This window comes from Anopheles stephensi, chromosome 3 (assembly GCF_013141755.1).
Source record: "Anopheles stephensi strain Indian chromosome 3, UCI_ANSTEP_V1.0, whole genome shotgun sequence".
Classification (NCBI taxonomy): domain Eukaryota; kingdom Metazoa; phylum Arthropoda; class Insecta; order Diptera; family Culicidae; genus Anopheles; species Anopheles stephensi.
The window spans coordinates 29,159,268-29,173,728 of record NC_050203.1 but is presented as its reverse complement, the minus strand read 5'-3'; the positions used below and the strand labels follow the sequence as shown (position 1 = coordinate 29,173,728).

The 14,461-nt window shown below is 43.3% G+C and overlaps 1 protein-coding gene across 2 annotated transcripts in view; it reads left to right on the top strand.

The window, feature by feature from the left end:
• LOC118509360 (SCY1-like protein 2) overlaps positions 1-14,461 on the top strand; it is a 105,400-nt gene that overhangs the window by 63,514 nt on the left and 27,425 nt on the right. For both annotated transcript variants that reach the window (XM_036049882.1, XM_036049883.1), the window contains exons 11-18: positions 2,587-2,732; positions 3,038-3,191; positions 4,356-4,532; positions 4,604-4,676; positions 7,082-7,218; positions 7,291-7,504; positions 7,583-7,741; positions 9,239-9,333. In XM_036049882.1, coding sequence (XP_035905775.1) covers positions 2,587-2,732; positions 3,038-3,191; positions 4,356-4,532; positions 4,604-4,676; positions 7,082-7,218; positions 7,291-7,504; positions 7,583-7,741; positions 9,239-9,333 — 1,155 coding nt within the window. The remainder of the gene's footprint in view (positions 1-2,586; positions 2,733-3,037; positions 3,192-4,355; positions 4,533-4,603; positions 4,677-7,081; positions 7,219-7,290; positions 7,505-7,582; positions 7,742-9,238; positions 9,334-14,461) is intronic.

The window sequence follows — 14,461 nt, the reverse complement described above, 5'->3', positions numbered from 1 at the left end:
GCAGTTTGGCAATATATTCCTCATTTTCTTACACTCGCTCGCTCAGACGGGTGCGAAAGAGTTCCGTGCCGATGGATTTGCTTGGCATGTGACTTGGCGAGACTCGCGAATCGTTGGATAACGGTGGAAAGCGGATGGAAAACAACATGAAGGGCAGTAATCAGTTTATCGTGCTGGTTCCCTATAAATCACACCACTCTCGATTGGCAGCGACCCATTCGCGATTCGCCCTGTTTAATTTGCCATTCTACAATGTGATGGGTCGTAAATTTAATACCTCACACATCGTTCACGTGTGCTGTCGGCGATCATACGCACGAAAGGTGAGGCGAAAAAAGAAATACAAAACCACGAAAATAGGATGGTGTAAGGGATAACAGAAATCTTTTTAAACATCATTAGAAGAAGGTTTACAGTCGTTCAAAGGGAAATGTTTTCTAACGCATGAAAAATGAGGTTCGTATTTGTTGAATCATTTTGATTACGTAAAAATGAACACTGTTTAAACTAAAGTTTGTTCATTATTTTTTATTGTCTAGCTGTTAATGCGTTTTGGGGGGGCGGTCCGGTGGCCGAGGCGACAGCGGCGCCGGTCTTCACACGGCAGGGCCGGGGTTCAAATCCCATCCAGACCGCCTCCCCGTACGAAAGGCTGACTACTTTTCTACGGGTAAAATTAAGTCACAGAAAGCCAGAAATGGCAGGCCGAGACCTCTCGAGGTTGTAGTGCCACAGAAGAAGAAGAATGCGTTTTGGATGATTGCAATTTTATATTTAGCTCTTTTTAGCTAAGTTTTTTTCTTACAAAAGCAGAGGTCATCAGTACGTCCGCAGCAAGCCCGAAGTCGAGCTAGCTATTCTAAAGATTGATGAACAAACATTTATATTAAAATTCATTTAAAATAATAATTTCTTAATACAGCTGCAGATGGCTCATGTACTCATGTGAATGTTTTTGTTTTGAAATAGTTTCCCAGTAGATGAAATAGCTGCACCATTCTTCACAGGATAGGTTCGAATCCTATCCGGTCCGTTGTGCTGACCTCGCAGGTCGTGCTTCTAAGGAGTTGAAGAAGATTGCATGCTTCTATGTTAATTTATGGGAGTGGACCGGTGACCGAGGTGACAGCGGAGCCAATATTCGCATGGCAGGACCGGAGTTCAAACCCCATCCAGACCGCCTCCCCGTATGCAGGACCGAATTTCCAGCTACGGGTTCTAGAGGGTCATTTTAATCGAGTCTCAGAAAGTCAGAACTAACAGGCCGAGGTCTTTCGAAGTTGTAATGCCAAAGAAGAAGAAGAAGATATTTATTTAAAAGAAAATATGCGTCTTTGGAATTCCACAAATGGTTGCTCAGGCTCGGAACTGTACTTCATAAAAACGCTGACATGAAGTAATGATAAAATCTTCAAAATATCCAGGGATGAAATCCTCAGAAATAAGCAGACATTGTTTCGTGATATTAAGTCTTCTCATTCTACTTACGATGTTTGAAGAATATAACAACAAAAATTTATTGTACTCAATCTTAAAATACAATCAATCATACTACTCTGTTCCTTATTGTCTTATGAAGAAAGTAGAAAGCCTGCGGTATTGTTCCTATAATCGCTCAGAAGAAACAAATATAATAATGCAGAATAGACAATAAATCAAGGAAAAAAGCACTTCGTTAAAATTTAACACATTTTGAAAAAAACGTCTTTCGCAGTATTTTTCGAATAATGAAACTCTACACCATTCTGCGATAAAAGCAATCCCTAGACCAGACTTTTGTTTTCAGGAAATACTGAAGATACATTATGCATACAAGCCTTTCCGTCCCATGCACTGCTAGATATTTAAATGTTTGTATGAATTTAAGAGTGTTCCCCAGTCAACTGACAGTCAAATGGGAGGAAAATTAGGATATTTCATGAATTCATGGATCGAGTTATACGAGTTAAAACCAGATTCTAGCAATAAGGCCAGGTCGTTCATCATGAATTAAAAGACAACAGATTCTCGGAAAATCTCAACGGTGCCTCACAAACTAGTAACTTCAACCCAATCAAATATGTAGATAGGGTTCCTCAAGAAAAACTATAATACCTTGACGTTTGTTCATTCGGTGTATCTTACTTAATTCCGTGACTTATACACATTTAGAACAGCTCTGTACTAAAACACCTATAGGCATCATTTGTTATTTGTTAGCACCTTCAATCGTAAATGACTCTTTAAAATTAAACTTCGAATTTTAAGGACATTCAATAGTAAAAAGTCAGCATTCGTAACAAATTCATAAATTTGTTGTTCTCAATTAGTATGTTGAGTGTACCAGCGTCATCCATCTAAGTGCCTAACTGTTATCACTGCTCTAACCAGTCTATTACCAGCTAAGTTCTTCCGTGAAATTGATAGTTTTCCCTTCCCGTGTACCGTAGCACCGGTACCGGAACAGGAACAGACAAAACTACTACTAAAATGGCTATTCAATTTATCTGTCATAACCATCCACGCCGGTGGTGTTTACGTGCGGTGGGCATACACACAGCCACACTTTACCACTTACACGTCGACCTTCTGTTTCTTCCCGCACAGAAACTCTGGTGGCAACATATCTGGCCTAATCTGCAGCAGGAAATGCGTGCTGATGAAGTGCTGGCCGCCGTGTTGCAGCCCGCCCTCACCCTGGTCCAAGAATCTTCAAACTCGGAATATGAAGCAATCATTTTACCTACCTTTAAGTAAGCACCACCATCCTCAACCCACCTTCGATTCCATTGTGTACGCAAGCATTCCTTTCTCCCGCTGTCTACCCCACCATCTTTCCAATGGATGTAATGTAATACTGTGTTTGTGTGTGTGTGTGTGTGTGTGTGTGCTTTGTATGTTCTTTACAAGCTAGATCTTAACAGATTTCACACATCCTCCGGTACAACGCCACCGTTCCGTTCCCCGTTCCCCGGTGCGGTACGGTGGCGTTATACCAATTTTTGCTCTTCTCTTCCATGTTCGGCCGCCCGGGTTTCTTCCTCGCTCTCGCCCACAGGACTGTTTTTGTAGCTCCAAAATCTATACAAGCAACCGTAGCGTTATTAGAGAACTTACACATTATTCTAGAGAAAACACCACGGGACGATATACGGACGGAAGTTTTACCCCTACTGTTCAACGCACTGGAAAGCACAACGATACAGGTGCAGGTGAGTTGGGCGTGTGAGACGCCACACACGGTGCGGTTGCCGGGCTGGATGTCATGTGTTATTAGCAGGTACGGTATTTTGGGGCAGGGTATGTAAAATGGCCACCACCTGCCAGAAGACGTATGCCCTCCCATCATGGCACAGCAATCCAATTAGGTAATTCTCGACCTCTCTTTATCTTCTCGGCTGATAATCTTCTACGCAAGTGAACTTATTCGTAACAGGATGCTAGAGCGCAAATGTTTTGAGGGAAATTACAATCTCAGCTTCTGAAAATAATACTTCACCTGCACTCACAGGGAGCTCTAAGCGATTGTTTTTAAGGATGCGAGTGTTGTTTACGCTTCAACACGATAATACTCCACATAGAACTATCTCCAAACTCCCTGTTGTTTCCCGTTCGTTTGAAGTGTTGTGCATTGAATCGGTGCCATAAAAATGTTCCAGTCGGTAAGGCATTTCCCAATAATGCTTTCATGTGCCTGCAAACCTCGAGAAGCATGTGTTTTCTTGATAGCGCAAATCGTTTCCCAGAAAAAAGCACATTCACCACGAGAAAATGTGATTGAACTTTCAAGCATTTCAATAACTCTCCAACATTAATCCACAATCCAAACCTGTTACCGTTTGCACTATTTCCCATTTGCATTTCATAATGCTCAGCATCTCTGCCGAGCTAGCGGCAATAGTTTATCCAGCAGATGCAACCGATGACCCAGATGAGGTGCATGCGGGACAGCACACGAAAGCGGCAAGGTTCAATCAAATCCATCACAACCCTATCAAGATCAAAACCTTGAATCAACTTCCGCCCGCTCTTGGTCGACGCCTTACAGGATTAAGCTCCACTCGATCCTACTTACTTGCGAACGAGAGAAATGAAAACGACAGAGCCGCTTTCCCTCCTCACCAATGTCAATTATCTGCGAGCGCGAGTCGAACGAAAGGTTCCTCTCCCCTGGGATCCCTTCCCGTAACGAAAACTTCTTGAAAGCTTCGGTTCAACGCTTTGTTGCCCAACACCCGCGTTTGGGGAGGCGAGTGGGTTATCGCCGAGATTCGAGCTGTGATAAATTAATTTCCCACACAGTTTTCGTCCGTTCGCTTGCCCGCTCGTTCAATCACGGTACGCTTTACGGTTCGCAACCCTTCCGTCGTTCGCAGAGTGCAGCCCTGGTGGCGGTAACGAACGTGTACGACTATCTGGACGACATCACGATCAAGAAGCTGGTGCTGCCGAAGCTAAAGTCGGTGTTCGAGAAGAACCAGAGCGATCTGAAAATCATGGGCAACGTGCTGCAGTGCGTCGAACGTACGCTGGATAAGCTGGATAAGTCTCAGGTGAGTTGACACCGCCGGGCATGATGCAGCGAGAAACCTCATCTCATCTCGGCCTCCCCCCTTTGTGACAGATAATCGATGAGGTGCTGCCACTGCTGCTCGAGGTACGGCTCACCGATCCGGACATTGTGGTGCGCGTCGTCAGTAAGTATCGGCAACACCCGTTCCAGTTCCCTGTGCAACTCCAACTCCCAGAACGCTTCCCAGGTCTGCTTGGCGGCGAACTGCGGTCGACTCACCCGGTGAGATGACAGTTTTCACAAAATGCTACTGTGCCACGCGGGTTTACCTGTTGCAAATCAACGTTACGATGGGTTTTGTGCTGCAACTCCGACTCGGACAGTTCAATGGTCGGAACGGTGTGTGTATTTTTGTGCAACAGCCCGCAAGCGTTTTGAAACCGCTCAGCAGTGAGACTCTTCGGAACCTATTCCATTGCCCGGGAGATGTTTCAGCAATTTCATCCATAGTCATTAAGCTGCGGTGAAATGCTGCAAAGAAAATCGCCCTCGTGTGCATATGGTAATGGTAAATCGTTCGTTCGTCTAGGGTAAATCCTAGTTTGGTGAATGGGAAACTTACCACCACCGAGTCCACAAGGCACATTCGGTGCTTGTTTTATCAGGAATATTATGAATGCGGGAGGAAGCTGGTCAGCAATTAACTCACCGTACCTTCATTATTATTGGGTGCACAATTTATCAACCTCTCGGTGGTAATCGTGTATGCAAAGGCTGGCAGCATGTTAACTAGTAGAAAAATAATCCTGAGGCGCGTTAGTTCCTACTCATGTACTCATGTATCATGAGCCATGTCATTGTTGGTTTTGTCTGCAATGTTTGTTGACTTGTTAAGCAAAGAGAAAAAAACATAATTAAAGCCATGTAATACATCATAATGTCAAGGCCATGTTTATTACTTTTACGCCCGAGAGGTAAACGTGTGTCTGGGTATATGTCTAGACTTTTCTTATTAAATTCTAGTAGAACCGCCTGGCCGTATTGCTTAAAACTCCAGGGCGGTCCTTCTCCAAACCGTCAAAAGGCACCTGTCTAGACTTCAGTTTGACTTCCTCAATTTAAATCTTCTAATTTATTTTCATTTTGCTTAAACTTTTAGATATTTTAAGAATGGGTTTTAACTAGGATTCAAATATCATATTTATGTTATAAAAGTAAACATTTCAACTCATCTTACAACAACTTTTCCTTCCGTTGTAGCATCAGAAGCGTAACGCTTTTCTTTTTCTTGCTCCTCGCTCCTGTATACTGAGGCGCTCCTATGACCACCGTAATCACTTCGGGCGAAGTGGTCTAAAATTTAAATATAAAAATATCTTCCTTACAACCCACGTGCAAAAGTTTTTGCTCAACTGTCTACCCTCCATTCAGTGGATAGGAAACAGTCCTTGCATAACGTCATCCAGAACGATCGTGGAGGCGTCGTAGCTAACGCTCCAAGTAGCAATGAGGCGCGCGCGCGGGAAAGAGAGAGAGAGCGACCAAATAGAAAAAAAAGAACGAATTCTCCATTCAGGTGTTTCATCCTATATCTATCACCGAGGGACCAGCGTACAGTGTTGTACTACACTGTACCGAGCAAAAGTTTATTTTTACTATTCCCCCACGCCCGGCTGTCTATTTCCGAGAACGAAGGCGCACACGGGCGTATAATATCGATCAAAGTTACGATGCGTGAGATGCATCCTTACTGCCCTAGGGCATGTATAAGTTATTATCAGTTTAATGATTTTAATGAGATGGTATTAGGTTGGCGTACATTGTGCTGGAATTGCTTGCCAAACGTAATACATAGTTAGCTTATGGAGCAGCTATTGGTGATGATTGTGCCGTACAATGCGCTTTTCTTCCTCTAAGCCCGCTCTTTGATATATGATGCTTCACTAGCTTACCATTGATGTCGATAACAGTGCAGACTGCATGCAGGTCAGAACAATGCTCATATTAGCGTGTGGTGTTCGGTAGACGGACCATTTTCATTCTAATGCCTAACCGATTCATCGTTATTCGGTGGGTAGTAATTAGTGTGTCTGCACCGGTATCAAAGCACACATTATGGGAAGTCGTCGCCCGCAAAAAGCACACCGGGTGGGGACCCGTGGTTCGATAAAACCGAAAACGCAGCCCAGAGCAGCTGACACGGAGCTGGTACGCATAAAATTATATTTCCCCAGCACACACCTCACGTGGGTAAAGTTTGGAACCCGCGGCTGTCGCTAGTAAGCGTAATTTAATGAGCTAGAAATCATGTCATAAACCAGTTGATACACTAATAAAGCAAATTGAACAGTAAGCGCACCACACCCCAAAACCGACGCAAATGTATCGCGTGTAAGGTATGCGTGTGGCTGCATAAAGCATACGCCAGTCGGTAGGCGTAAAATTATTCATAGGATTTCCTTCAGTCCCTTCCGACGTGCTCCCGTACCCCCTTTTCCAACCGTACCATAAGTTCCATTCCGCTTGACGGCCCACTATCGTTAGCCAACGTTTATTCTCTCTTTCTCTTTGCATTCCCATACCTACCAGACATCTACCGGATCATGCTGTGTGACAAAAAGTATGGCTTAACCGTGAACATCATGGCGACCAAGGTGATGCCCACGCTGCTACCGCAAACCGTGAATCCGTCGTTAAATCTGGAACAGTTTATGATTCTTCTGGAGGTACTACGCTCACCGGCAGGGAAACCGCTTCGAGTTCTTTAACACACACACACATGCACGACCTTTTTCCAGGTGCTTCAAGAAATGCTGGACCAAATAGATAGACAACAACGTAACAAATTGAAGCTGGACAATCTATCGCTCCCGTCGCCGGACCGGCACCGGCCGCTGCGGCATCAGTTCTCGTCCGACAACATGAACGCGCAGCAGTTCAACATACCGAACCTGCGCATCGACCAGCGCAAAACGTCGAGCGCCGAGGATATGGCACGCAAGAACTCGACAGGTACCCGAAGAGGTATTGGAATGTCCTAAACGTGTGCATGCTATAGTTGTGTGTGTGTCGTAACCCCATTTCTAACAGGATCGGGTGCTCTAGGTAGCTGGTGGTTCGGCGGTTCGCCGTCCTCGCCGGACAGCAACTTCCTGCGCGTGGTGAACGCGTTCCCGAACCGCCGCCTGTCCGACAATACGCTCATGACACCGAAAATACGCATCGCGCCATCTTGTGCTTCGTCTCCGGGTGAGTAGCAATGGGACGGTTTCGTTAGCGATTAATGGTGGAGGGTGTTGTGGGGTTCTTTGCAGTCATCACGATAGGAGTAATTTTTAATTAACCGGTTCCTAGACGATTCCCGTCGTTGTGGCTTCAAAACACATCAAGACATCTATGCCGGTATTCAATCGGTGTATAAGACTGGATGTTCCATGACATATACGACAAAATATTCCGAGAATGATAAAGTATAGCTATGATCTCTGGGAATCATTGCAAGATATTCTTTTGGAGATATATTACGTGTATATTACATGCGTATAACACTATTCGAACTTGAGATTGATTAGTACATGAAGCATAACTTTTTTCCCATGTATGTCTCAGTCCGATTGGACCAGTTAAAGGACAAATCATGTTTGCAGACGTATCTAACCAGCTCGACCGTTGTATCAGGAACCATAATTAATGAGTAAATCAATGAACGCACCATCTACTGCAAATAATGGCCTCGGGTTTGGTCAATTCATATTTACCAAATGATGGTAGTTCTTGGTACTAATAATGAAACCTGCCATTTGCATAGTCAAATATGATATAAACACTATTCCCATGAAATCATTTGATGGACTTCTTCAAAACTTTAATCAGGTTTTGTTTCTAAATTTAATGTGCAGCTAAAAGCAAAATTTCCAATTCTAATGAACCCCATGAATTCATTTAATTTCATGGAAGTACGCATTTCGATTAAACTGCAATAGAGAGTCTAAGCATTTGACAATTTTCGAGTATCAAACTGTTTTACAAAAAACATTTTTTTTAAATCCTTTATCATTCAAAATGATCGGAAGGTCGTACCGGTCGTAAAGTTTATTAAAAATTCATCCACAGAGGCATAAGACTAATTTTTGTCATAGAAGAAGAGTTTTAACTTAACAACTGTCTCAAACACTCACTTAATTTACAACAATTGAGGTATTTCTTCGCCTCCATTTGCCTACAGTGAAGCCCAAAATAGGTTACAAATTGGTCATGCTAAGCGTTACCCTGTAAATTATTCCTATGATCTACATGGTACGAATTCTGTTCCAGAATTTTCACCAGCACGTGTACATTTCCTTTGCTGAAACCAGTGCACACCCTGTCAGGAGATATAATCCACAATAATCCTTTGAATAATTGCACAAATTACAACACATTGCAAGCAATCAAATATCAATGCTCGGATGTTGTTCGGTGCTGTACTGAGTCACCCGGAAGCATCCACACCGCTGCCTTGAGCTGATGTTTGAGCTAGCTGTGACTAAGACACATGAAAACCTCAGCCCATGAAGATTCTTCAAACCACCGGTTTGGTGTCACCGCTTGCACTCACATTGCGGTGAACTTTAACCGGCGCTCACTTAAAGGATAAAATAAGCTTAGCACATAAGCTCTACCTGGTGGTGGCGCCCGAGACTGGCTATGTTGACCCATTGGTTTTCCGTTTTCTCTCCCCGTCCCCCCCTCCCTCTCTTTTCACAGGTGGAACCCCGGGCGGAGGGCTACCGATACGACGACATTCGAGCATTGGTCCGCAGGAACGACGAGGCTCCAACATCAATCTGTCACCGCCGACTGTAAGTAGCAAGGGGCCCGATCTGCACCAGCTATCAACACCCAGTTGTTGTAGCGTGCGTATGCCTGTGTCTGTGTCGTAGTAGTACTTAACGCGTAGTGGAGAATAGGGCGGATGAGAATGCTTCTCCCGCGGTACGCCAACAGGAAGTAGCATCAGATAGCCCGAGTAGCGACTGCTGCAAACTAGTAATGCCAGCCAGCTGTAATGCCTAGTGCCTTATTTATGTATCTCTCTCTCTCTCTCTCTCTTTAACTATATCATACTCTTTACGCCTTTCGCTCTCACTCTTTTCACACAACCACATCAACTTTGCGTTGCCGTACTTTAATATCTTCATATCGCTCCCAGCTCTTTCCGATGTTCCGTTCGATTTATCAATAGGAATTATTCAATACGAAATCTGATCCTGAATAGTGATCTTATCTTCTATAAACCAGAAAGACCAGAGAGATGTGTATTTTCCACCTTCAAACAACAGATTTAAGAATTCTATTTATAAATATAAGAGCTTTCTACATGATACCTTCCTTCCATCCCGTGAAGTCTCAACTAAACTGACTTATCTTCTGACTTCATAGCTGTCACTACTTATCGTGCAACAAGCCAAACATACACCACACACGACACATACCTTCACGATAAAGGCCACACTCAACAAACACCCTTCACTTACTCCACAATAATGAAGTCTGCATGTCTGGTCCTTGTCAGCGCCGTACCCGTGCGTCGAATTCAATAATTTAATTAATATCAGCTCTCAAGTACGTACGCAAACGGTTCCTTCCCAAACGCCGGTTCCGTAGTCCCACTCCCATTGTAAAAGGGTCTTAACCCATGTGAAGAACCCCCCCTTCAGCTGAAAAGCGTCCATCGCAATATAATTGGCTAATGAGTTTCCAAACAATCCCTTCCCTTCGGCGCACTGTAATCAATCACGCCATCACAAAAGGGAGGGCCACCTCGCATTACGGTCGCGCCACACTTCATTAGGCATTATGACGGTGCATCTTGCAGAATATGTTTCACCGGGCCGGGTTCGATAAGAGACAACGGTTCCGCACCAAACCGCACCGTTCACAGCTTTAACTAACATAATGTTTCCATTTCTGTTCTCTCTTCCCACTTCTTCTGCTCCACCGGCAACAATTATGTGCTCACGGGGGGTGCTTGTTACCATTCGTACTTCCGGCGGAACCTTGCCTTCAATCTCGCTCTCTCTCTCTCTATTCTCTCGCTTAAATTTCAACGTATCTTCCGGACGATCCCCCCCGGACCGATTTGATCGTCCGTATCTACTGTAGCAGGCTTTCAGCGCTCGAGGAGGCTCCGGTTCGAGCCTTTCTGTGCCTTCCTCATCCGCTTACGTAGTAAGTTCAAATGGGCGCATGTACGGTGCGGTGAAGTGAACGTGTGAACCATTTTGGTGCACTCTCTCTTCCATGTCGTTCAATGCATGGGTGTGGGTGGGTTGTGTTTTGTGGTCACATTCGTTTCACACCTCTGTCTTGGATTGGCTTGTTATGTGTCCGTCAGTGCACGGCACGCGTTTTGTGTCTGTCAAAAATGTAAACCCCTCACAAAGCCAGATCCGGGAGGGGAAAATTGTTGTTTTTTTCATGTGTGTGCGTTATCACACCTTCGCATTCGCATGTTGCGATGATGATCGGTAAGATCGTTGTGTTCGTCTTGCTCTCTCTCTGAATGTGTGTGTTGCGTTACTTGTTATGTCTCGTTCGGCTGGTGTCCTGTGTGTGTTTTAAGAGTTACAAGCGTTACGTCTCTCTGTCGCTCTACTGCACACACGTGTTTGTGTGTCGTTATTAACGTCTCGTTCACGTTGACCGATGCATTATTACTGTTGTGATGTCTCAAACAATGTCCTCCTGTGCTCTGCCCAGCGTCCACTGTCCAATGTCCTTGCTTGCTGCTTGTATGAACCGTATATTTTTCTCTCTCTCTCTCTCTCGCTTTATTTGTATGTGTTTTCTTTTTTGTTCTTTGTGTTCGTCCGCATTGATGTGTGCCATAGATTGTCAAGTGCAATCTTCTCTGTTTCGGTGTTGATGTTGATCAGGTTCAAGGCGCTTCGTGAAGTTTGCGACTAAAAAATCCTTCAGCTTTTCCATTGGCCCATTCTTTCACCCATCAACTCCCAAACCCAGTATTGTTAACGCCTTCTTCTGACACCGAAAAAAAGGCTTGATCTTGTGTGAGAGAGCGTGTTTTTTTTTGACACCATTTTCCCACCACGTTTCGTGTTACGAGTCAAGCTTCCGGTGTCAGCAATTATCCTACGATCCATAGCTTTTTCCGTTCGTCGACTGCTCTGCAAAGCCTTCCGAAGGCGATTGATTGATTAGATGAGATGAGCCTGCCTTTTCGGAGCACAAAAAACGGTCCCAGTTTCCCAGTCACACACATCGACAAGCTCTGCTGTGCTGGAAAAACCATCCATCAGAAAGGAAAAAAACAATGGGGAGAAAAGGCAAACAAAAGAGTTCCTTCTTTTTCATCCACTGCATCAGTGCATCGCCGTCAACTGCTGGCTGGCATTTCGCATGCAGATAAAACGTTCTGCATCAAACGGGCCACAAAAAAAAGCCGGCGCTATTTCCACGGCGTCACTTCCACCCACTTTCACATTTTCCCTTTTGTTTTTGGACCACGCTCACCTGGTAAGGGGTTGCCTTATTCCGGTTCACATTCCCGCACTGTGGAAGCTACTCACACCTAACCTGTTGAGCTTGTGGATGGCACCTGTTGACATTTGGCCGGGAAAATGTTAGCTTTTCCGGTGCAGCGTTTTTTGCCACCCTTTTTGTTTCGCTCCTGTGGTTGTTCTTAGCTTCCGTCCTGGCTCCGGCTCACGCTTTGTCCTGTCGATAACGATCTATGCTTGCCTGCTGTCATGAGGGACGGTTTTGTGTGCGGCAACATACAGCTAGACACTGCTAGTGCTAGTGACAAAGGATTTGCGTGAGAGTAGGTGGAACGCGTCACCCAAAAAAAAACATGATGTGCCACAGAACGCAACACAGGGAACAAAAAGTCAAACTACCTTTTTGCAACAGGTTCATCCCAACGTGGGAGCAACTGTGATGTGCACTTATTTTAGACCACGGCATACAATGTTGTTGCAATGGGGCAGTTGTTAGAGCGGAATTTAATTTCCAACACATTTCAACGCTTGTTAATTGCATTTAACTTTGAAAGTGTTTGAAATGGTAAATGAAACCGGGGTTTTATTATTTTACGACCAGTAAGCGCAAAAACCCAATCAATATTATGGATGTTTACCTTTGTTGATTGTATTAAAAAATGAATCGCATATTTACGTTAGATATTGCCGATAATTGATCCACCATTTGCCATCATATTGATGAGTTTTGCGATCCGTTTTCGTTAGCAGGTTTTTGTTTGTTTTCGATTTTTTCGCTTCTGCCATCCATTCACCACGGAAGTAAAGCGATTCCATTCATTTTACCGTTTTTAACACTGAAGTGAGGTCAACCACTTCTACCATTCTGTACCGGCATTTTTATTTGCCTTCCTTCGTACGTGTTCACCCTTCTACCATTTGTGTATGTGGGGAGTTTATGACTCACCTTTTTACTTTTCGATTTGTTTGTACTGGTCTAATTGAAATCAGCAGAAGCCAAACGAGCAATCCGACAAACTTTTGAAATAATTATGTGTTTGTGTGTGTGTACATTTTGTATGTCCCGGAAGTTCCTTTTCCCTGGGCGGAAAAGCGAGTTGTTCAATCTGTTTTCCCTTTTTGTGATCGATTTAATTATATCCTGCTTTTACCCATACAGCCATCTCCTTTTATTTCTATTTATATTAACGCGTTTTTTTCTCTCTCTCGTTTGTTTGTTTGAGCTGTCTCGTGTACGTTTACAACTTACTGTTTTACTGAACTCTTTTAACGTTTGTTTATGTGGAGTTTTCTATTAATTTTTACCTATTTTCCACACTCTTTCGAAGCATTGTAAATTGTTTGTTCCCCCGTTTTATTATCCGACTTTGGCTCTCTCTATTGCCTGGAGCTTCTGCTGTCCTGTGGCGTCTGCTTGCTATGCTGCGTGTTCGTTTCGTCCGAGCTTGTTGGAGCTTTAGTTGTGGTTTGCTTTAATAAATAGCAGTTCCTTTTTCTCTTACCTTACATGATTTTGAGTCATTCATCACTCGGGAGAATGTTTCCAATGGAGAGTGGAATTTTTCGAGACTTTTTGTAAAATTTTGCAATTATTTAATGGAATATTGCATATAGTGAAGAGAAATTTACATCGACAAAATTGAACTTTACAACCCGCTTAATGCATTGTACAATTTAATTAGATGACAGCAAAGTTTCACAACGTGCTTGCAACATTACTCTCTCTCTCTCTCTCTCTCTCTCTTTCTCTATTGATAACATTCTTCCAAGTGATTGAACCGAGCAGCTTTAACCCTTTATGATTCAATTTTAATTACGTTTCTACGGCGTTTATTTTCGTGAAATTTTACTTGTAAAAAAATCTCAAAAGATTCCGTTTTGTTTTACCTACCGTGAAAAAAAACCTTGCGTTTATTAGTTTCTGTTTCGTGGTTCTACTTAACTGAAATATTCAACATAAAAATAAAAGCATTTGAGTATTGTGATGACATTTGCGTCAAGAATAATATTTTATTAATAATTAACCAATTTACAAAAAAATCAACTGGCAATCCCACCAGGCCAGTCCGTTTCTCTCCTGAATAAAAAAGCCAAATTTTTTACTTAGTTAAACTGCTATACAATTTTCTATGCAAATTTTCTCCCATTGTTCAAATTTATTCAAATCAATTTGTAAACCTTCAAGTCAAATAGATTGCTATCCTTATCATCAAAGAAAAGAAAACTCACTTTTTTAAATTCATCAGTTATATTTGTCCAATAGAAAATTGCTACAAATTATTTGATTCTCTCACCAATATAAATTCAAAGTGCATTAATATTTATAATATACAATCAACAAAATTAAAATCTCTGATCGTTTGCAACCGATGCACACTCACACCAAGACCATCATCTGTCAGGACTACCAACCTTGCCAGATGTGTGTGTGTGTGTGTGTGTTCTAATCGCAGCAAATTCACACACA